The sequence below is a fragment of the Miniopterus natalensis genome, chromosome 11, assembly GCF_054644295.1.
Source record: "Miniopterus natalensis isolate mMinNat1 chromosome 11, mMinNat1.hap1, whole genome shotgun sequence".
NCBI lineage: Eukaryota > Metazoa > Chordata > Mammalia > Chiroptera > Miniopteridae > Miniopterus > Miniopterus natalensis.
In genome coordinates, this window is record NC_142091.1 from 68,451,044 (window position 1) to 68,473,306 (window position 22,263).

At 39.5% G+C, this 22,263-nt stretch overlaps 2 protein-coding genes and 2 pseudogenes across 2 annotated transcripts; 3 read left to right on the top strand and 1 right to left on the bottom strand.

Annotated features, from left to right (window-relative positions):
• Positions 1-837, bottom strand: LOC148092055 (interferon-inducible double-stranded RNA-dependent protein kinase activator A pseudogene; annotated as a pseudogene).
• A 10,332-nt stretch (positions 838-11,169) lies between these two features.
• LOC107530264 (olfactory receptor 5D3-like) lies at positions 11,170-12,141 on the top strand (the record flags this gene model as incomplete). Its single annotated transcript, XM_016203952.2, has 1 exon — positions 11,170-12,141. A coding segment is annotated over one exon (972 nt), but the record flags the coding sequence as incomplete, so codon positions are not given.
• Positions 12,142-13,876: 1,735 nt separating this feature from the next.
• Positions 13,877-14,815, top strand: LOC107530263 (olfactory receptor 5D14). Its single transcript, XM_016203950.2, has one exon. It carries the CDS (start codon positions 13,877-13,879, stop codon positions 14,813-14,815), a length of 939 nt encoding a protein of 312 aa, XP_016059436.2.
• A 2,615-nt stretch (positions 14,816-17,430) lies between these two features.
• On the top strand, positions 17,431-18,180 carry LOC107530262 (olfactory receptor 5D18-like; annotated as a pseudogene).
• Positions 18,181-22,263: the final 4,083 nt, after the last annotated feature.

The following is a 22,263-nucleotide window of genomic DNA, read 5'->3' on the forward strand; positions in this document are numbered from 1 at the left end:
TTAGAAACAACACACAAACTCAGAATGACTGTAAACGGTTTGCTTGGGAAGGGGTGCCAGAGGAACTTTGTAGGCGCTGCTGAAGGGTTTTCTAAGTTGCTCCGGGCTCACAGTCTTTCTGCTGTTATCTTTAAATACCCAGCGCCCGGGGGCGGCATCACTCTGCGTGGCGCAGGAGACCCCAGGCCACGGCGGGCTGTGCCGGGACTGGTGGGGTTCAGCCAGACACCGAGCCTGCCCGTTGGCCCTCAGCTCTTCTAGATCCAAACATGTTACATTAAAACCTTGTTCCTTGGCGATGTCACTAAGCAGTTGATTGTAACCTATATTTGGAATACAGGGGAGGCTTCTTTTCAGGAGAATGATCTTTTCACCAGGGGAATTCCTCAAATAATGCCAAGTACATCCTAGAGAATGTCCCACTACGTCTGCTAAAGAAATATAGTTCCCTGGGGTATATTGTCTCCCAGGAGCAGGCGCTGCCTCCTGGGGAAGGGTGCTTTGGGCAGTGGCCAGCCATGGTGACGAGCCAGCTCCTGCGACGAGCCAGTGGGATGGAGCAGGTTCACTGGCATCAAGGGCCAGGAGCTGCAGCGCAGATGCCAGCATCGGCCTGCGGAGCGTTTGGGCAGCCCCTGCGGCCCTGTGTTTTGCCAGCTTCTCCCTCGACGCTTCACCTGTGCCGGTGATGTCACCAACGGCTACCCTGAAGGTCCAAGCGGGCACGTGTATTTGCACATCGGACCTTTCACATTCATACACAGGGATCCCCGCCCCCCTTGCTCCCCTCTGAGTCCCTCCAGGGAAGGGGACGGGGTGTGGGTGCATTAGATTCATCACTTTAAATATAGACACCCTAGAATAAGTGCACACAAGCCCCTCACGTCAGTGAAGAGCTATACCAGAGGATAAATTCCAATCTCTTTGTTTCTAGCCATTGTTCTTACAAAGGGACTATTTGTGGCCCAAGTGGCATCGCGCGTGTCTGAGCAGGAGGCGCTCCAGTGCATTTTATTTGCGTGTGTGAGCATGCTTTTACTCTATAAATGGGCTACATGGTAGAAGAGGGGAGCAGGCCGCGCTGGTAGTTTTGTTGGGGCGTGAGCTACATTTTTATAGACTTAGAGAGTCTGGATTAATTTCTCTCATTTTGTCATCTGCATATCAAAGTTAGAGCGCCCGAAACGGTTCAAGGACAGTAACTTTAGAGGTTACCTAGTTTTCCATGAAATAATTAGGTGAAAAAGGTAACAACAAGGTGAGAAAGTAGGATTGTTAACATGAATTTCCTCTGTTGCTTTGACTACATTTTTATGTAAGAACTCAGGCTCTAGACTCAGACAGCTCTGGTTTCAAGCTGTGGTTTGCTAATAGCAGTTAGGTGTTCTGTGGGCGCTTTATCAGAAAGGCCTCACCTAATGTTTACCTCTCTAAAGTATTATTACTCCCCTGTCTGCTTCATACTGAATTTCATACCATATTTGCTTGCCTCATGTTTTATTTTTTCAAAATTCTTCAAAAAAATTCTTCATGCAGTTTTGAATTTGTAACTCATAACTCTGATTTATTTAGGGGAAAAAGAATTTCTCTACATTTGAGATAAAGAAAAGTGTTGAAGGATATAAAGCTAGGAGTTCACACTTAAAATTGATGACTTCCTCAAGAATAGAAACTAGAGATCTTCTCGTACTCTGCAATTGAGAAGCCAGAAATATAGGTGGTAGTTTATACATGGTGAACCACATGGGTATGGGGAAGTTTAAATGAAAAGATTGCCAAAAAGGGAAAGAAAATAGTATCTGTGGCCCCAAGAATGGAGAAAATTGAAGATTGAACACATATTTAGCAAAATTGTTTGGTTAGGAGATCAGACCACATTTGATTAGCAGGAAAATTAATTTTGTGTCAAGTGAAGACAGAATGATAGACTTTGCCTGAATATTCCAACAGCCTTAGTCTGTTCAGAAGCCTAATTTTAGGTATGAACCAAAATTCTCTTAGTTTCAGGGGCTGGAGGGGAGAACAATTCAGGTGGTTATTTCCATGCACACATTAAAATAATGGTTTAATTTATTTCCATTCAAATTAACAAGCAACTACTATAAGAGTAAATTTTAAACCAGTATTTTAACTATTATTTTAAAATAGTATTTATTTATTTGTAAGTAAGGAAGTATTTACATGGTATAATTGGAAGCATGAAATTCTACTTTTCAGTGGCTTCTCTATAGGCTAATTCTAAATCTTAAAATTGCACCATAGAAATAAATTCATTTGTTATAAAGCTCCACTGCAAAGGAATTTTTAATTGGAAGGTGACACAATTAACTTAAATCTGTACAAGAGTGTGGAGGAGAGAATTTAAAAATTAATTGATAAGAAAATATAGCTACAAGATCAGGGCAGGAGGTATAGCACATATTTTAAGAAAAGGTGATGAGTATTAGTGATACAATTTGGGGTGAGAATGTATAATAAAAAGAATTGGACCATGTGGTTACCAGTTCTGTTATTTTAAAAAAAATTTTATAATCATTGACTGAAACTAAGTTAGAAGAAGCTATGGTCAGTCCCTACTGAACAGCCTACTCTTTCATATATAAAATCATGTTGGTTTAATATAATTGCTAAATAATGAAGAAATTCATACTATCCTTGTTATACTGTATATGTTCTATATGCTTTTCATTAAAGTACCTCTATTTAGAACTAGGGGTAGTAGATCTCAAAGTTTCCTTCCTGTTCAAAATAATTTTATGAGTTAAAAATTTTATTTTCTATGTGAGAGTCATAGTCACTGGACTTCATTAGTGACAACTTTATATTATTGATTTGGTAACACTAACATTAAGAAAATAAAATCAGCAATGAATACTTCTATGGTTAATACATCAATGATCATTTATTGACTTGTTTCAGTTTCATTTTGTGACAAAGTCCACGCAGGTTTCCTCCTTTTACAAATGAGATAACTTAAATTCAAAGAAATAAAGTGATTGGTACCCAAATTCACACACTGCTATAATTAGTAATAGAATCTAGGTCCCAACTATATAAGCCTCTCCCACAAACTTCCCATAAACTTTTTTTATGAATTATGCAGTGTCAAGAATCTTTATGGGTTTTGGCAAAAGGCACCAATTGGACAAATATAGAACAGAAATTCATACTTCTATTCAAACCACTGAGGAGAAATTAACTTGCAAAATTCGATACATAGAGTCAAGAGCAAAACTGTGAAGGGACGACTGCTGTCGGCTCCTCTTAAAATTTTAACTATTGCTTTATTTTGTGGTTCTTTTAAGTGTATCTTTATCATTGACATCCCTAGAGAAATAAGTCTGCTTCTATTATAAAATATCAGCATTTTACCTTCACAGATCACTAGGAAGAAAATAAACACCATCAAAAAATTATTCGAACCAATGGCGTGGGCCCCTTGCAGAGAGTTTTAATCTTCTACTATGTAAATATAGATGTATCACTATGTAAATCTTTAATTTTGTTTTCTACATTATTCTAAAATTATTTTGAGGTAGCATGTATTCCACTAGTGACCACTGTTAAGTTTTATATCTGCTTCTATACCATTAAGCAAAAACTTTGTGTGACCTACTTGCATCTTAAACAAATCTGAGTTTGAAAAGATCCAGAGTAATGTCCTTTCCAAGGACTTAGATGCATATTACTTTAGAAATGGAAAATATTTGGCAACAAATAATAATTTTTAAGATATTTTAAATTGATTGAATGCATTCTTTTTTAAAAAAAAGATTTTTAAAAATTGATTTTTAGAGAGAGAGAGGGAGGCAGAGAGAGAAACATCGATGTGAGAGTGAGACATGGATCAGCTGCCTCCTTCATGCCCCCTCCCGGGGATCCAGCCTCCGGCCTGCAGCCTGGGCATGTGCCCTGGCAGGGAATCGAACCAGCAGCCTTTCAGCGCGTGGGACGATGGTGCCCAACCAGCTGAGCCACGCCCTCCAGGGCTGAATGCATGCGTGTTTATTAACATCAAGAGTGAACATAATGTCCTGAAAGGCTGACTTATGGAAATCACCACGAGCCTAATTAAAAAATATGAAATATCAGCTTTTTATTTTCTGAAACACTGGGATCACATACATCCATTAAACAAAGCTCCGTGACGTTAGTGTTCTCGCCAATCTTACCCGTGAACATTTCCGACCTTGACTTACGCATTGACTCATGACTTATGCGTTATTTTCAGGGAACTGTTAGTGCATTTTACTGCACCGGTCCATGGAAAATAGAAATAATGTCACTGTGTTTATTCTCTTGGGACTCTCTGAAAACAAGAACACTGAAGTCCTCTGCTTTGTGTTGTTTTTGTTTTGCTACATTGCTGCTTGGGTGGGAGAGCGCTCACGGTGATTCTGTCCCGTGCAATCTGCTGGTTGACCGACCCGCGCTTTTCTCCCTCAGTTGCCTCCCCCTCTCCGGCCTTTGCTGTGCATCACCAGTGACACCCAAGCTAGTGACCGATTTACTGCAGGAGGGAAGGCCGTTTCCTACACTAACTGCATGGCGCAGCTTTTCAGGCTTCCCTTCCCTGGGGGCACCGGGGTCTCCACCCTCCCAGGGATGGCCTGTGCCCGCTGTGTGGCCATCTAAAGCTGCTGCATGACTGGGGCATCGTGGGCAGGAAAAAGCGTCACACGGTCATCGTAGCTTGTCGCCCTGGGCCACTTGTCCGCTCTGCCACTCGGTTTCTTCTCGCCACCTCTTTACTGTTCTGTGGCCCAGTGAGGTCGATCGCTACTTCTGTGACATGTGTCCTTTGCTGAAGCTGGCGCAGGCACCTGCGGAATCGGCCTCTTGGTGATTGTCAGCCGAGGCCTGGCTGCTTTGATGGCTTCTGCCACTGTGATGGGGCCTTATTTTCTGTCACTGTCAGGGCTCCCCTGCAGAGAGCCGCCCACGGCTCTGCCCCGTGCGGTGCTCAGCTCGCAGCGGTGGCCCTGCTCTTTGTGCCTGTCCCCTCATGTACGGTAGGCCAGCCACAGCTTTTCCAGAGGACAAAGCGTTGGCTCCCTTCTGCACCAGCGCTGCTCCCATGGGGAACCCCCATCCACACACTCAGAAACGCGGGGTGAGGGAAGCCCCGGGCCAGGCGGGCGCCAGAAACCGCCTTTGATCGAGCGCCTTCCCTTCTCATTACTTACCCTGTTCAAGGGACACTTGTTCCACTTTAGTTTAGCAAACCAGGCCCTTCGCTGCATGAAAAATAATCACGACACTGGTGTCATTTCATTAATATTATAGTAAAATTAATGTTCAAATGTGTAACACCAATATTTTACCTGATTTTAATTTTATATAAATAAAAGTATACAGGATACACTCTTTTTCGTATCTGGCTTCTTTGGATCAGCAGTATGTTTATAACATTTTTTCATCTAGTTGTTTGCAGATTTCTTTATTCTCTTTGTTGGATAGCACTGTATGAACATGCCCTGTTTTATACATAAAAATGGCGATGGCTTCCTAAGTCTTTTTAAATTTTTAAAAAATTCTTGGGTATTATCATAATCTTGCCATATAGTTTGGTAAATATAAATAAATGTTTCTGTGAGATATAGACCTGGGTAATTTTCTGGTAAATTATACATATTTTCATCTATTTTAGTTATAAAAATACAAGGTGCGGCAAAATGAATACATATATATGTATATGTACATATGACACTTATGTGTGTGTCCTATAAATAGATAAGTGCTTTTCACCATTTAGTTTGTTTTGTTTGCTCTTTGCTTTTAGGAAGGTTTGCATAGTTGAAAATATTTTGATTTTTAATACTTATATCTGTATCTATTTTTTAACCCCTCTTTATTTGTGCATTTATTTATTATAAGTGAATTGAAATAAACTGTTAATGCTCTTTATTTACCAAACTGTGTGATCGTGTAAGGGACCAAGAGCCAACACTGCCACACAACATAATTCATAGCTCAAAACTGAAAAATGGGGAAACAAAGGTAAAGATTAAAGGTGAGCCAGTGCTTGAATGTGGTCACGTAATTTACTGCCTTTGAACACTTGTTCCCTTCTCCTTGAAAGAAAGGGGTGTGGAATGAATATATTCCACCTATGAACATCTATTTTCCACTTGTTTCTCTGTTGCTCTCTTTAAAGCAATTAATACGCTGAGATTTTAGTGTCTCAATTTAAATCATGGTATCACCCTGCCATCTACTGGATGTTGTGTTTGTATTGCTTGCGAGGGAAAGACAAATTCAGACTCTGCTATGATTTTTGCAGAGACTTTGTACTGGGCTATATGAAAAGACCCTAATTACTATGTAATTGGGTTGACAATAACACCCCAAATAGATGAGAGCCTAAGTTGCAATACTGGGGGAAATGAAAACCAACATTTTGTCTCATTATGTCAAACTAAAAGAAATTAAATTAAAACAAATATGTTGCCCCTTGTGTAATAAGAAATAACAGTAGACTGGAAATTAAGAAATCCATGTCAAGTTTATCTTTGCTCTTTAATCTCTTTTGAAATATGGGCCATACAGGAGACCCAGTTCAGATCAGGGAAAGATAAAGATAATTTCTGTAATCATGTTAATTGTGAGTTATCCTAGACATAGAGCACTAGTCATAGGCATATGCTTTATATTTTCCATTCTCAAAGGTCTCTCTCTCTCTCTCTGCATTCATCATCTATCATACTGGATTTGAGAGGCTATTTAGAATTGCATTTCTTATTTCTCATAGTATGCTATATTTATATACTTGTATATGTTTGCAAGAATGGTCTTCTCATTTACAGACAAGAGTTAATAAAGCTTGACTTAAACCAAATCCTTATTGGCTAGTAAGGTTAGTGTATGCCTATTTAGTTACTATAATAATTTTATTAAATGGGCAGTTCAACCAACCTGTTTGGTATGAATACGTTCTGGGTTTAGAGAAGCATGAAGATAATTTAAAAACAGTGGAGTGTTTTGAGAAGACCAAAAAGGAAGTGATCTTATTGACAGCTCTATACAGATAGGAGGATTAGTCACAGGATCTGGGAAATGAAGAGAGACATTGTTTTCTTTCTCAAGAGCCTCCCCCTTCCTTTTACTGACATTGAGTTTATATCAGTATAGCCCTTCTCTATGTCCTATTAGTGAAATTGAGCAACCCAGGGACTATGAGTCATTTATACTATTTTGTTTCTGGACACTTTGGAGACAAAGTTCTTTTTTTTTTTGTTCTGAAAATTTTTTTTGGTGTGTGTGTGGTTTTTAAAGTAATGGAATGAATTCTTTCTCTTGAAGACATAGAAAACAAGATCAGCCTTTCCAATTTTAGCTAAATAATGTTTGAAGACATTACTGAGAGTTCCCTTTTGTTTCCTTTCTGTAGTAAGAAGCATCTTCAGGCCCTTGATTAGTTTATTAGATGCTAGGTGCTTTGGTTCCTGTATATATCACTGTTGATTACTTGACATTGTAAGGTACCTATCCAATTATCGTTAGTTATTGGAACCATTGGGTTACCTGCAATGAAATGCTGTCAAGAATATAATGCTCCCTTCCAAACTAAAATGAGAATGGCGGTTACCTCTTACCATCTGCATAAACTATTAATGCAGCAAAACTAAATGCCATGACTATAATAATAGAATTAAAGTTCATTCACAATACCTATACCTTTTTACAACCACAGCCTCTTCATTATTTGAAACTTGTCCTGTTGGCCTGGGACCCTATGACAGGGGTCAACAACTGACACGAGTCCCAACTGCATTCCTTGCAAAATTTGGCTCCTCTGATCCCTCCAACCTTATCTTGTGCTGCTCCCTGCATGTACCTGCTTCTAACTGATAGGAATATGAACATCCAAATTCCTACCTTTGTTCATACTATCTTCTCTGCTTAAAAAGTCTTTTGTTTTTCTTTCCTGTTTCTGTAATCTATATTAACATTATAGTTTGGCCCCAAGTTCAAAGTCGTATTCTGATTTTGCCAATCAGGAAAAATCTTTGACATTATTTAACGATCTCCACTTCTCAAGAGAACGCCTAATAACCTTGACAAAAGCTTACATAAAAAACATAACAAAGCAAACAAAACAACTTACACATAGTGACAATGCAGAAACGTTTTAAAATTGTTTTTTCTCCCACTATGTTATAATTACATTAAAATAATAACATTATTATAAGCCAGGTTCCTGTATTACTACTCAAAGGACATCTGCTTACTGATCTGGAAATAATTTTGGACCTTGCACAATCAAGAAATGAATTTGCATTTCACTGGTTCACAAACCAAGAGTCATAAATCAAATTTGGTCTACTCTCTTCTTATAAATAAAATGTTATTGGAACAGAGCCATGCCCATTGATTCATGCACTGCCTAGGGATGCATACATGTACAGCATACAGAATCAGAGAGTTAAGATTGAGACTATATGGCTCACAGAGCCTAAAATATTTACAATGTGAATCTACAGTAAAAATTTGCTGACACCTTTCTATTAAATTAAGTAACTGAGATTGAGATGTTTACATGTTAAGATATGGCAGCTTCTTAAATAGTATATATATAATTTTTCAATTTCAGTAACAAATATAAGCACTGAGTAGCATTGTGCTCATATTTGGAAGAATAATCTAAACAGTAGTATTTTAAGAAAATCAGTTGTTTTCATATAAAATGAAGCTCACAACACAATGTGAGGATAGTACAAAGAAAGGATAGTAAACAGCATAACCAAAATATGATACTTATTATATAAGTTTTATATTAAGATACATAGTAATAAACATGTATGTACATAGGTAAAACCAGGAATACGATCAGGATGAAGATTAGTTATCTCTGAACTTTTGCCCAATAGTTGATACTTCTTTTGTACATTTCTGTATTTTACAGGTATCTAAAGACAAAATATTTTAAACCTGGTTGAACATTTTTAAAAGATTGATAGATTAAAATTGATGAAATTATTCCCCAATATTTAGAAGAAATGATATGCAACCAGAATGTCACATGAGACATTACTTCACCTAATTGCTCTCTCTGTGGCCTCCAAGGCAATACTTCAGTATTCTCCAGGGCTGACATCCCTGAGGCCTTGGTGGCATATATGTTAGCAGGTTGGTGTTAGCATTCAGCTTTTTGGTCTCCGTTTCTCTCTGCCATCTCTAACTTCATTTACAATAGATCGGAGGAAATTTCCTTAAATGTTGCAATATACTCTGGGCTCCTGTTAATATTTTTACAGGTTACTATATATTTTTTTAAAAGTTGAATTCTCAGCAGGAACTTTCCTGGAGTTCATTAATTTTAGCAAAGAAACTTTAGTAAATGAGCACGTCAAACTCTTCTGCACTCAGGTGAGTTGATTCCCTCTTATTTCACTTTAGAAGGAAAATAATGAATTCCAGTAATCTTTGCAGGAGGCAAGCACATGTGTCACTCTAACAGCCAGGATACCTACTTAGCCAACTGGAAGTATTTGGAAATTCACTGACATACATCACTAGGAAAGTTTCAGTTTTTGTTAATCAAAATATTCTTATCCTCTTTATATACACAATTAAAAGAATATTTTATTGTTGAGAGTATTCCAGATGTCCTACATTTCCCCCTCTTTGCTCCTCTCCACTCAGCTCCCTCCCCACAATCTTTAATTTTAATAACAAAAAGAATTATATGTTGTAATATGTCATTTGTAATTATATATATTATTCCTCAAGATAATTCTCAGAAGGGAAAAAAATTGAGGGTGAGGCCCATATTTTATAATTTCACAGTTTCTAGAATGCCTATGACAGTGCTGAGCACAGGGTGGCTCTGCAGTGAGAAAGCCGCTCCAGCTCAGGTGCCCCCGGAAAGGAGGGGAAGCGTGTGCTCGCACCTGGAGCTCCCCGTCAGCTGAACGTGGCTCACGCTCCTGAGCCTAAATGGGGGGCCATGAACTCTTGCCCCAAGTCTGCTGGTATAAATACGGAGGGCAGGAGGTAGAGCGAAGAGCTACACATGTGGCTAAGAATGAGATGAATATATATCAGAAATTATATTGATCTTTCTTTCATTAAATCTATTGGGGTGACATTGGTTAATAAAATTTTACAGGTTTCAAGTGTACATTCCATGATGCATCATCTGTATATTACTTTGTGTGACAACCACCCAAAGTCAGATCTTCTGTCGCCTTATATTTGAGCCCCTTTAACCTTAAGTGTATGACCATGGCCATGAAGGGTGAGTCAAGTGGAGATAAAATTATTGGGAGAGATCAAGAAGCTAAGAGAATAAGGAACTGCAAGGATTGTCTTTGTGTCTCTGAAAACTTCCTCAATGCCTAACCAAATAAAACCACACTGCAATGCCTCAGGAACAGTGCCCATGTTTGGAGGGTTGCAGGTAGGCTAAGTTGGCCACTTAATGATGATGTGGTAGAAAGGTCTCCAGCATAATAAAAACAGATGGGACATATTATAATTAAGGTCACTTCTACAACAAATCCCTATAAATATCAGATATTTCAATACGCCAAGAAAGGATAACAGATTTTTACAATTTTCAATAGGTAGGTAAATATGGCTGATCAAGTGGATTATTTTTCTGCAGGAAATATCTGAAATATGAGGGGAGAAATATGTGATCAAACATAAGAAGCGATCTAGAAAGGGAAATTCAGAAATAGCTCTAGCAACAATAAGAAGAAAGAAAAAGAAAAATTATAATGATGATTTTGCTAGATCATTAATTTACGTTTGAGTTCTAACTTCTCTTTGTCAAACTGGTTAGGCAGGGAAGGAACTATGGAAACTTAGGATATGTGTTTCCTCCAAGACAAGCGTTTTAAGTAAACTCATATTTAGGCCAAAAGCTAGACTGGTCCCTCTCATGCTGCCAACTGTCTCTGAGGATACTGAGTCTGATCATTTAAAATATAACAGAGCCAACTCTATTTTTGTTCTTCCTCTCTCAACTGCCTTCTTTTATTATTCCATCTGCACAAGTGTCACATTCGTTCTAGAAACTGTGATATCAGTAAATTCTAGCTTTTGAAATAATGCAACACATGAAAGCAAGTATTCTCCACAACACTCTGCATACACACTGTGCCTCTCAACATTTGCTCAGTCTAACCTGCCTTATCCAAATTTTGCTTCTCATTTCTCTGAATCAACTTTCCTGTCCACAGAAACCAAGAAAACCAGACTGATGAAGTCACTTTCATTCTTTTGGGCTTCTCAGAATATCCAGAACTCCAGGTGCCTCTGTTCCTGTTGTTCCTGACCATCTACACTGTCACTGTGCTGGGGAACCTGGGCATGATCATGACCATCAAGATCAATCCCAAACTCCACATCCCCATGTACTACTTTCTCAGCCATTTGTCTTTCGTTGATTTCTGCTACTCTACGGTGGTTACACCTAAACTATTAGAAAACTTGGTCGTGGAAGACAGGACCATCTCCTTCACAGGATGCATCATGCAATTCTTCTTGGCTTGTATATTTGTGGTGACGGAAACATTCATATTGGCAGTGATGGCCTATGACCGATTTGTGGCAGTGTGTAACCCTCTTCTCTACACAGTTGTCGTGTCTCAGAAGCTTTGTTCCCTCATGGTAGGTGCATCGTACTCTTGGGGTATAGCTTGTTCCCTGACCCTTACCTACTTTCTATTGGAATTACCCTTCAGAGGAAATAATATCATAAATAACTTTGTCTGTGAGCACTCTGCCATTGTCTCTGTGTCTTGTTCTGACCCCTACATTAGCCAGAAGATCATTTTAGTCTCTGCCACATTCAATGAAATAAGCAGCCTGATGATCATTCTTACTTCGTATGTTTTCATTTTTATTACTGTCGTGAAGATGCCTTCAACAGGGGGGCGCCACAAAGCCTTCTCCACATGTGCCTCCCACCTGACGGCCATCATCATCTTCCATGGGACCATTCTTTTTCTCTACTGTGTGCCCAACTCCAAAAACTCTTGGCTCATGGTCAAGGTGGCCTCCGTCTTTTACACAGTGGTCATCCCCATGCTGAATCCACTGATCTACAGCCTCAGAAACAAAGATGTGAAGGAAACAGTCAGCAAATTAATCAATACAAAACTATTGCGTCAGTTAATGCGAAATGACTAAGATTTACGTAGGCTGCTTAGTACCGTGGTAGCTTATGGTCACTCATTCAGTCTCAATTAGGGTCCATTAAAAAGTCAGAAGCTGTTTTTCAAAAGGTGAATAGTTATCTGTAGAGGAAGTTACTGCTTTGTTTTGAAATCCTGGTGGTCGAATCTGTAATTCACTATAGGGGCTTATCCAAAGTTCTGAACAATCCTTTACCTGTGAACACACCTCAAGGACAATCATATATGCTGGATCATTTGTCCCAAACAGCACAGCAGCTGGCATGGCAGACTGGACTTGTTGGAGTTTCTCTTGTTTTGGGACCCACAAAAAATGAACAATATTTTGAATAACTTTGTAAGGGGGCTGGAGTAACTTGCCTAAAATGGATGTATGCTGCCCACCAAATCAAAAGAGGCCCACTGAATTTTGCTGGAGAGGAGGCAGAATTTGAGAAATATGGCTTTACCTTAGTTATATTAATTCCAGAGGGCATTTTGGTTGTGTACAAACACAGGCTGGTAGTCAATTTCGAGATGCAATTTTTCTATGTAACTTCAAAGAAATTCCAGCCATTAAAAATGGCACAAGAGACCTGGCATTTGCCTTAATTACCAGTTTCAATGCTTGCGAGACATGTTGCTAGGGATTCTCCAGAGTTTGAGTCCCCAGGGCTACAGAGTTAGATGTAAGAGCCTTGGTACCCCTGTTATACTCAGCTTACGAGAAACAGGAGGGTGGTGGCCTGTTTCTCTGTAGCAGGTAAGTTCATTTAGGTTTCTATGAAACAGTGAACATACTTTTATTTTATTTTTCTTTTGATAGTAGGTCACTGTAAATGCTCTGCAATTCCGAGTCTAATTATATTAAAGAAAGAAGTTAGCACTCATGGAAATATTTGGCTTCAAGTCCATTGACAGCTATTTCACAAAGAACAGAATACACTTTCCATCTGGAAATAAATATTTACTCATATTCTCTTTTTATGCACCTCATATTGGTATATCGACTTTCACAAGAAAGTATTAGTTCTGAGAGAACTCTACATGATAAATCTTGAGGCCCTTAAGAGATATATCTATACGATGTCTGGGCTGTAATAAGAGGCTAGCCCTTACACTATAAAGCCTAATAAAGTATACACTACATTCAGAGGTCAAAAGGAATCATTGTCCTCCCCAACCCCTCAGTAGCTAAGGTAGTCAACGAAAGAAGTAGCCTTTTCTAAACAAAAGGTGCTAAAAGGGGATTGATATTCTTTTTTCCTAGATTTCTCTAATATTTTACTTTATCCCTAGAATAGAAACGTATCCTCTTGAAGATTTTAGTTGATTTGTGTGTACAGGCAGAATACAGTAGCAATATATGTTCTTTTTTGAGGCAAACATTTCACAGTTTTTCACAGACTCTCTATGCATTTATGTGCAAACATTTTTATCAGTTGTTTGCATATTATGCTACTAGCTAATGTGGATGTACATACCGTACTATGGTTAGTATTTCTTATGGAAACACAAATTGCAATGGAAATGCAAAGATGCTTTAGAGACTCAGCTTGGTTCGTTACATCCATAGCAGTTATCTACATGAGGCAAGTTCTGTATGGAAGAAACTAGGACCCAGAACTCTTTCTTCTCATTTTCTTTGGTGTTCCACAGAAATTCATGACGTGTTTGTCGCTTACTGCCATAAATTTCTTTGACAGACACAACTCTCTTCCCCCACCCCTCCCTTCAAATGTACTGTGGTGATGGCTGCAAGAAATATGAGCGTGGAGACGACCTTTGTCCTCTTGGGTTTCACAGATTACCCGGAGCTCCAGATCCCCCTCTTCCTCGTGTTTCTGGTCATGTACATCGACACCGTGGTGGGCAATCTTGGGATGATAGTGATCATCAAGGTTAACCCCAAGTTTCACACCCCCATGTACTTTTTCCTTAGTCACCTTTCTTTTGTTGATTTTTGCTACTCTTCCATCGTTACTCCCAAGCTGCTTGAGAACTTGGTCATAGCGGATAAGAGCATCTTCTACGCTAGCTGCATGTCGCAGTACTTCCTGTCCTGTACGGCTGTGGTGACTGAGTCCTTCTTGCTGGCAGTCATGGCCTGTGACCGCTTTGTGGCCATCTGCAATCCTCTGCTCTACACTGTGACCATGTCGCTGAGGCTCTGTGCCCTGCTGGTGGCTGGGTCGTATCTCTGGGGTATGTTTGGCCCCTTGGTACTCCTTTGCTATGCTCTCCAACTCAACTTTTTTGGATATAATGTCATTAACCACTTTTTCTGTGAATATACTGCTCTCATAGCCGTTTCGAGCTCTGATACACACATTCCCCACCTGCTGCTCTTTGGTTTCGCCACCTTCAATGAGGTGAGTACACTACTGATCATCCTCACTTCATATGTTTTTATTTTTGTGACTGTACTAAACATCCCTCCTGCCAGTGGGCGTCGCAAAGCATTCTCTACCTGCGCCTCCCACCTGACGGCCATCACCATCTTCCATGGGACCATCCTTTCCCTCTACTGTGTGCCCAACTCCAAAAACTCTCGACAAACCGTCAAAGTGGCCTCTGCCTTTTACACAGTGGTCAACCCCATGCTGAACCCTCTGATCTACAGCCTGAGGGACAGAGACGTGAAGGGCGCCTTCCGGAAATTCATAGACATGAAAGTCTCATCTCACTGAACCAACCTCAAAGGGTGTTTTCAACCCTGATGAACAACAGGAGCAGAGCCTATACCACTTCTAAAATCTATAGCATATATTTGCATGAAGTTTTCAAAGATGGCTGTGATGTTCCTATATTGTGATTTGGTTAGCTCAGATTCCTTGAAGATGCCAAAGAATTTAATTCTGGGATGGATTCCACAGGATTTTGATCTGTAAAGCATTTATTTCTTCAAATTCTGTAAAAGAAACCAAAACGCACACACACATAAAAATACTACAAAGCACAACAGGTGATCCATGTGGGGAACAAAGTTACTAAGAGGATGATCTTTACTCACCTTAGGAAAGGTGTTTCTGCTTTGTTGCTTTATGTGACCACAGGTGACTTGCCTTTAAATTTATTTATGTTGTGTGTCTTTGTTGGGAGATACAGGTGGATATGCTGTATGTATAGTTTAGCATTAGTTATTACCAGAAAATGATTACATTTCTATTTGTTTTTGTATTGTCCATTAAATATGAACCTGTTGATGAAGGGGCATTCTTCCCCTCCCCCCCAAAACCTAAGATAGTATCTGTCTCAGGATAAGCCTATAATAAATATGTTTAATGAACAAATGAATAAATGAATGAGTAGTTATGTATCCTTATTATGTGCTCAGCCTCCTTTCCTGGGTTCCTGCACCAGAAAGCAAAGTTCACAAAATGGTCACTGTGGATTCTGATCAGTGCATACACACCCTTCAACCAGCCCATGTTCAATGGTGTTGCTTGTTATTACGAGAGATCACATATCTTTCGAGAGAAGAGTTTTAATGTGAGTCATGTCCGTGTTACTCTTATATCAGTAGCATAGCCTTGCATGTAATGGGCATGCAAAAACGTTTGCCGAATGAAGGGACGTGATACTACTTTGGTAAAGCTACTTTTAGGATGTTCTAAAGGGGACTATTTATGGCAGAGATTCCCATTTGTAGGCAGTTTCACCGTGCTGTATCTGATTTTGAAAGTTTAAGATTTTATTGTAATAAACCTGACAAGAGAGAGGAAGTCAGCAGAGTGGATATTGATTTTATTTTATTTTATTTTATTCTATTCTATTTTATTGTATTGTATTGTATTTTACTTTTTACTTTGCCCAGTTTCAATAATCCTTTCTGAAAACATCCTTCTCACATTTTATGAACTATCTCTTCTCTGCATTCAAATTCCTCATAGTTCTGGTACATTTGGCTCTATTCCCAGTTCCATGGAAGTTCACATTTTTCATTCAATTAAGATTCATGGTACTTTGTGATTGTTACTGATCTAGAAGCTTGAAGTACACCAGTGAACAAAGCAATAAAAAAAACCATCCCTGTTTTCCTGGACCTTTTATTCTATCTATCAGGGGGAACAAACAATATATAATAAATGCAATAAATAAGCATTAAAATATATTTGAACCCTGATAAGTACTCTAAACACTACATTGGGTAGAAGGGTAACCCAGAAGTATAATAGCATGGTCACTGAAGGTTTCACTAAGAAGGATGCATTTGAACAAAAACTTCCAGGAAAGCATTCCAGTATAAAAGAAACACTAGTAAAAAAGGCCATAAAAATGAGTGTGTATGTGTGTTTTGAGAAGCAGCAAAGAGGTCAGACTAGCTGGAGAAGACAGAGGAGGGAAACAATGATAGAGTAGGAGAGATTTGAAAGGGACTAGTTCATTTTCCTGACTGAATACTTTGTAAATGCTTCTGCTTTCACTCTCAGTGAATCATGATGAGCTAACAGATGGATCTCACCCTTCTCCACCATGGTAGAGTGGGTAGTGTGGAGGAAGAGGGTTATTCCTGGCATACAGTAGTCACTTGGTTAATATTTGATAATGAGGACTTTTACAATTATGTAATTTTGATTACATAATTGACTTTAAAAGATAAAGTGACTTTAAAAGATAAATTTTCATATGAAATGTCCCTCATGATGTTCTAGATTTCCAGGACACAAGAATAACATCAGAGAAAAATGATTAATTTTAATTGTTTATTTCATGACCTCAAGAGCATGAGGCAATGGAGAGTCTCTAGGGTCCATATCTCAAAGGCTGTGATTACAGATATAAGAGTATATGCGTCACTCCCAACCAGGAGAGGTCCTACCTTTGCCATCAGCAGCTTTATTTTAAGATTCTAAAGACAGATTAATATTAATTTCAATGTACAGTATCTAGAATACAATGTGAGAAGGGGAAACTTACCCTTTAGAGCTATGCAGTTCTTGAGAAATATTTAGTCATTGCAAAGGTTACATTTGTGTCCGTCCAGGGAGAGAATGTGCTGTTGCCCAACAGAGCTTTGCATTTGAGGGCCTGGCTCAGCTGAGCTCCCCAGTAACAGCCCCACGAACAGCCGGTGCCTGGTGGGGTGGAGGGGAAGATCTTGTAGAATTTTGGAAATGTGCGCCGTCTTGCTTCTATAAATTCTTGGAGGGACTGTCCAGGTAGAGAGACAGGTATTTAAATAAAATGAAAAAATCAGAGAATAAATAGACTCCCTAGGGGAAAAAAATTAAAAGGGACCAGATTTAATTAAGATTATAAAGCAGGACACATTGGCCCCTGAAAGCAAAAATTACAACAAAATATGGGAAAATTATACCTCTGGTTTGTGGATTTCTGCCATGCCTCCATCACTGTCCCCAAGACCCTGGTGAACCTCGTCATCAAAGACAGAACCCTTTCATTTCTAGGATGTGTTGGACAATTCTTTTTCCTTGGTACCTTTGTGGCTGCTGAGTCCTCTTTATTGGCTGTGATGGCCTGTGACCGCTTCGTGGCCATTTGCAACCCTCTGCTCTACCCAGTTGCCGTGTCCCAGAAACTCTGTGGCCTGCTTGTGGTTGGAGCACACGCGTGGGGAGCAGCGTGTTCCTCGCATGTTCTGCTCTCAGGCTGTCATGTCAGGGTTTCAACACAATCAGCCACTTCTTCTGTGAGTCCTCCCCGCGCTCCCTCTCTTGCTCTGATTCTTCCATCAGCCAGCTGCTGCTTTTCGTTTCTGCCACCTTGAAGGGGGTCAGCACTCTACTTGTTATTCTCACATCCTGTGCATTTAGCCTTGTCACCATCCCCAGGATGCACTCAGCCAGTGGTCGCCGCAAGGCCTTCGCCACCTGTGCCTCCCACCTGAGGCCATCACCATCTTCCACGGCACCATCCACAGCAGAGGATACTGTGAGCCCACCTCCAAAAACTCCAGGCCACAGTCAAAGTGGCGTCGGTCTTTTACACAGTGGTCATTCCCATGCTGAATCCCCTGATCTACGGTCTGAGGAATAAAGATGCCAAGGATACAGTCAGCAAGCTAATGAACACTAAAGTCTTTTCTTGTTGAGCATATTACATTAGTAGAGTTTGTCCCTACATGCAAATAAAGTGTGTCCTTCAAGGTTCATTTTAAAGATATTTTTTAAATTGTTGAAGAGCTAATGTTGTACAATGGAAAGGACATGGATTTTTATTCAAAGAGACTAAGCTCTATCTCTTACTGAAGAAAAATCAGCAATTCCTCTCTCTTTAATTTTTCATTTACAAATTTGAGATAACATAAGTTCCTAATGTGACTGGAAAGATTAAAAGATGCTATAGATATCATGTGAGATGCCTTATAGAATCTCAATAAACATTAATTTCACCCCTCTTTCTGATAACATATCTGGAGTGGACTAGGCCTTCAAGAAACAAGTGGATTTCTCTTGTAAAAGTACAAATAGCAGTTAAGATAAGATAGCCTTCATTTTCAAGGAATGCAACACCTGGTGTTGACGGTAAGGGCAATGGAGAAAGTGGCCATTGTATAAGGTAGAAAATAATCAGTATCATAAAGGGTTTGGGAGAAAGGAAAATTCAAATCTATTTAGGAACTTTGGAGAGATGACTTCATAAAGTAGGTTTTGTTTGCACTTGGCCTTGGACAGCAGAATAAACAGTTTCGGGAGACACATTTCAACAAGGTAGGAGTTTTATTCAGGAGACAAAAGTGACAGAGTAGTTCAAAGAACTTATATGCATATATGCATAAGCCATGGACACAGATAGTAGTGTGGGGAATACCTGGGGGGGGGGCGGATGTGGGGTGGAGGGATCAATGTGAGAAAAAGGGGGACACCTGTAATACTTTCAACAATAAAGATAAAAAATAAAGAGTGCAGAATGTAATACTGATTCAACGACCCAACACATTTTTAATTGAGTGAATACTGTATAGCGTGTGTCTGTGTGTGTTGTATTGTGTATACAGGTAACTTGGCGTGAGCGGAAATTTGGTAAGACATGGTCTATATCCTGAAAGTGCTTTCAGAGGAGCCCCGTGTGGCCGTATAATAAGCTGTGATAGGATTCACCAGCAGCTCAAAAATGGTAGATTGGATCTCAGGAAATCTTAGAAGCAAGAAGTAGGCATGGCTAGAGCCTGCCCTACCTGCCTTGCATGCTATTATTCCGCCTATGCAAAGATCAAAAACATTATCAACCCTTTATTATTTTTTCTGAACGTTAGCATAATCTCTGAATCCTCAACTGGACTCCCACCTTTAGAATGTGCTTGGAATTGCCCTAAGGGTTGGAAACCAGTTGTCTATGGAATCTTATTCAAAATAAAATGAAAACCAGATAGTTGCTAGCAGCACAACCTGTTCAATCCGGCCAGGCGAAAATAACTGACCTCTTTAGCATTATCGCTTTTGTTTGAATAACTTGTATACACTCCTCCTTCCCTCTACTAAAATCAATAATGCAATGGAAGAAATAAATTTCCAGGTGTTTTGGCAAAGAAGAAAAATAACCTGGGGAACAACCTTGTATGGGTTCAATACAGTTATTGGTCATTGTTATTAAAATATCTCATTCCCATGCATTATTTTACGAGGAATCAATTAAATAGCCATTGTGTACAGAATGATAAAATATGTAAGAAACAGTGATTTATATACCAGATACCTGATGAGGGAATGCTTTCCTCTCCTACTGATTTCAGTTTCTCCAGGTATTCACAAGTCAATCTTTCCTCTACACATCTGGCACTTATACAATTTCTAATTTTCTTTCAAATTAGGAAATTATCTATATTAACCTTGAATTGAATCAATAAAGGATAATCCTCCTTTACAGAGAATTTTATTTACTTCTGTCCTGCATGGGCCAAAGAGGATCACGTTTTGTTCTAGAAGTAATACAACCCTCTTGGCTTTTACTCTGAGGAAACCAAGGCCCCCATTATTTCAGCGACCTGGCCAAGGTTGTAAAAGCAATTGTTTCCAGAATTAAAGCCATAATTTAAGACCCCAGACACACTGGCAAGCATATTTTTCACTAAACACTGACATACAATCTTACATTTATTCATTTTCAAGTTGTGGCATTGCAGATTCTTTATGGTAGATTTTATTGCTTCTATAAAGAATATGGAGTATATTAGTAATCTTCACATTTTTGTGGTTATATGCCTCTCAGTTAGTTTGGAAAAGTATATATAGCAAATGTTTGATTTTATGTGTAAATATTTCATCATAAATTTAAATAACAGTGAAAAGTGCAATTTTGATTGCATAGCATAATCCATTTAAAACAAATTGTATTTTGTCTTTCTCTGTATGACTTCTTTCACTCAGCAAAATGCCCTCTAGGTCCACCCATGTGGTTGCACGGGGCAAGATTTTATTTTTTTTATGGCCGAGTCATATCCATTGTCTATATGCACCACTGCTTTATGTATCCACTCATTGATGGAAACTTAGGTTGCTTCCATATCTTGGCTATTGCAAAGAATACTGCAGTGAACATTTGGATGTGGGTGTCTTTTTGGTTTAGTGTTTTGAAGATGAAATATCTTAATAGTTGTATTCAGGACAGCACCGAGCATGTAGGAATCTGTCCATAAGAAGGATGATTATTTTTACCCGTTTCTGGTATTTGGCTGAACTCTGGTGTGACTTTAGCTCCTACGCCCTTGAGGAAGGAGCTTTTGAATATAAGACAGGCAGAGTGTATGAGACCTGTTTACAGATTTCATAACATCACTGTGATCTCTGGTTCACGGAGCAGTGCTTGGATGAGGCACGGGCCGCCCTCGTGGAAGTCATTCATTATTTGAGTCCCAAGATGGTGATGTTTTCTTAATATCTTGCTGGTGTCCCACAGAGATCAATGATTGTTTAGGGAGGCTTAAGGAACATGGGCCCCAGGGACACACACACACACACACACACACACACACACACACACACACACACACAACCATAAAGCCTATAACATTTTCCATCGTAACACCTTCAGAAGCGGGGAGCAATGTCTGTCCCCCAGGCTGGTCAGTTGGACTACACTCTGTTTTGGGGGGGTGGGCATGCATGATCTTTTCTGGGACCCAGGAGCTTGTTCTTTTCATTTCCTCCTTGAGGTAACTCCGTATAGCCGTGTGTAAGAGAAGAGAGAATTGCAAAGGAGGGCAATAGTATTAGACATGTTTTTAAAATCTGTATTTAGCCCTCTTGTAATTAGTGCCTTTAGAAATGTCATGTTTTGTGCACCCCGTTGGGAAAATATTTTCTCTGTGTATTGAGAAACAATCTCAGTGAGAAATGGGAACAATCTAATTTGCAGAACCAAGGATCTTGTGACAACTTTTAGTGAAAAAGGGGAGAGTGCAAACAGATTGGGGAGAGTGCAAACAAATTGGGAAGAATGCTTGATTTCTCTCCCCATCCGCCTTCCACTCTCTCACACTAACTCCATCCTCAAAACCTGGCAAAAATTGCATGGAGACCCTCCTGATGGCCACTCTGAGGCTGAGCTCATGGAGGGGCACAGGCATTTGAACCGCCTCTGAAGCAGAAAGGAGAGGAATTGTTCTGGCCGTGTGCAAAACACTTTGGATTGATTCTCCGTAGCAGGTTTCTCAGCTTTGGTACTATTGAAATTTTGGGCCAGATAATATTTTGATGTTTGCATGTGCTGGTAGAATGTGTGTGTGGGGTGGTGGTGGGGAGAGGCTGTTGCGTGCATCAGAGAGCGTTTAGCTGCATCCCTAGTCTCTACCTGCGAGATGGCAGGCCTCCCTATCGTGACAACATGTCTCCAGACATTGGCAAATGTGCCATGGGAATAAAATCACTCCTGGTTAAGAGCCCCTGCTCTATACATAATCAGCAGCCCACGTTTTCATATTCAGACTTAAACCAGGAAAAGTTTTAAAAAAATTATGTACTGCTTTGAACTAAGAAAAAGACAACTCACTCTTGCTGGCCACTGAAGAGAGAAAACCATATCATCAGAATAATAATTTGTTTTTAAACTGGGGTTTCTTAATATACATATACTTCACTTCTTTGAGGTCATTTGAAGAATGAGAATACCTGGAGTGCTGGGTTATAGTTCAGATTCTCTTTCCTCCAAGGAAAATTAGCCGGTGTGTCTACAGTCA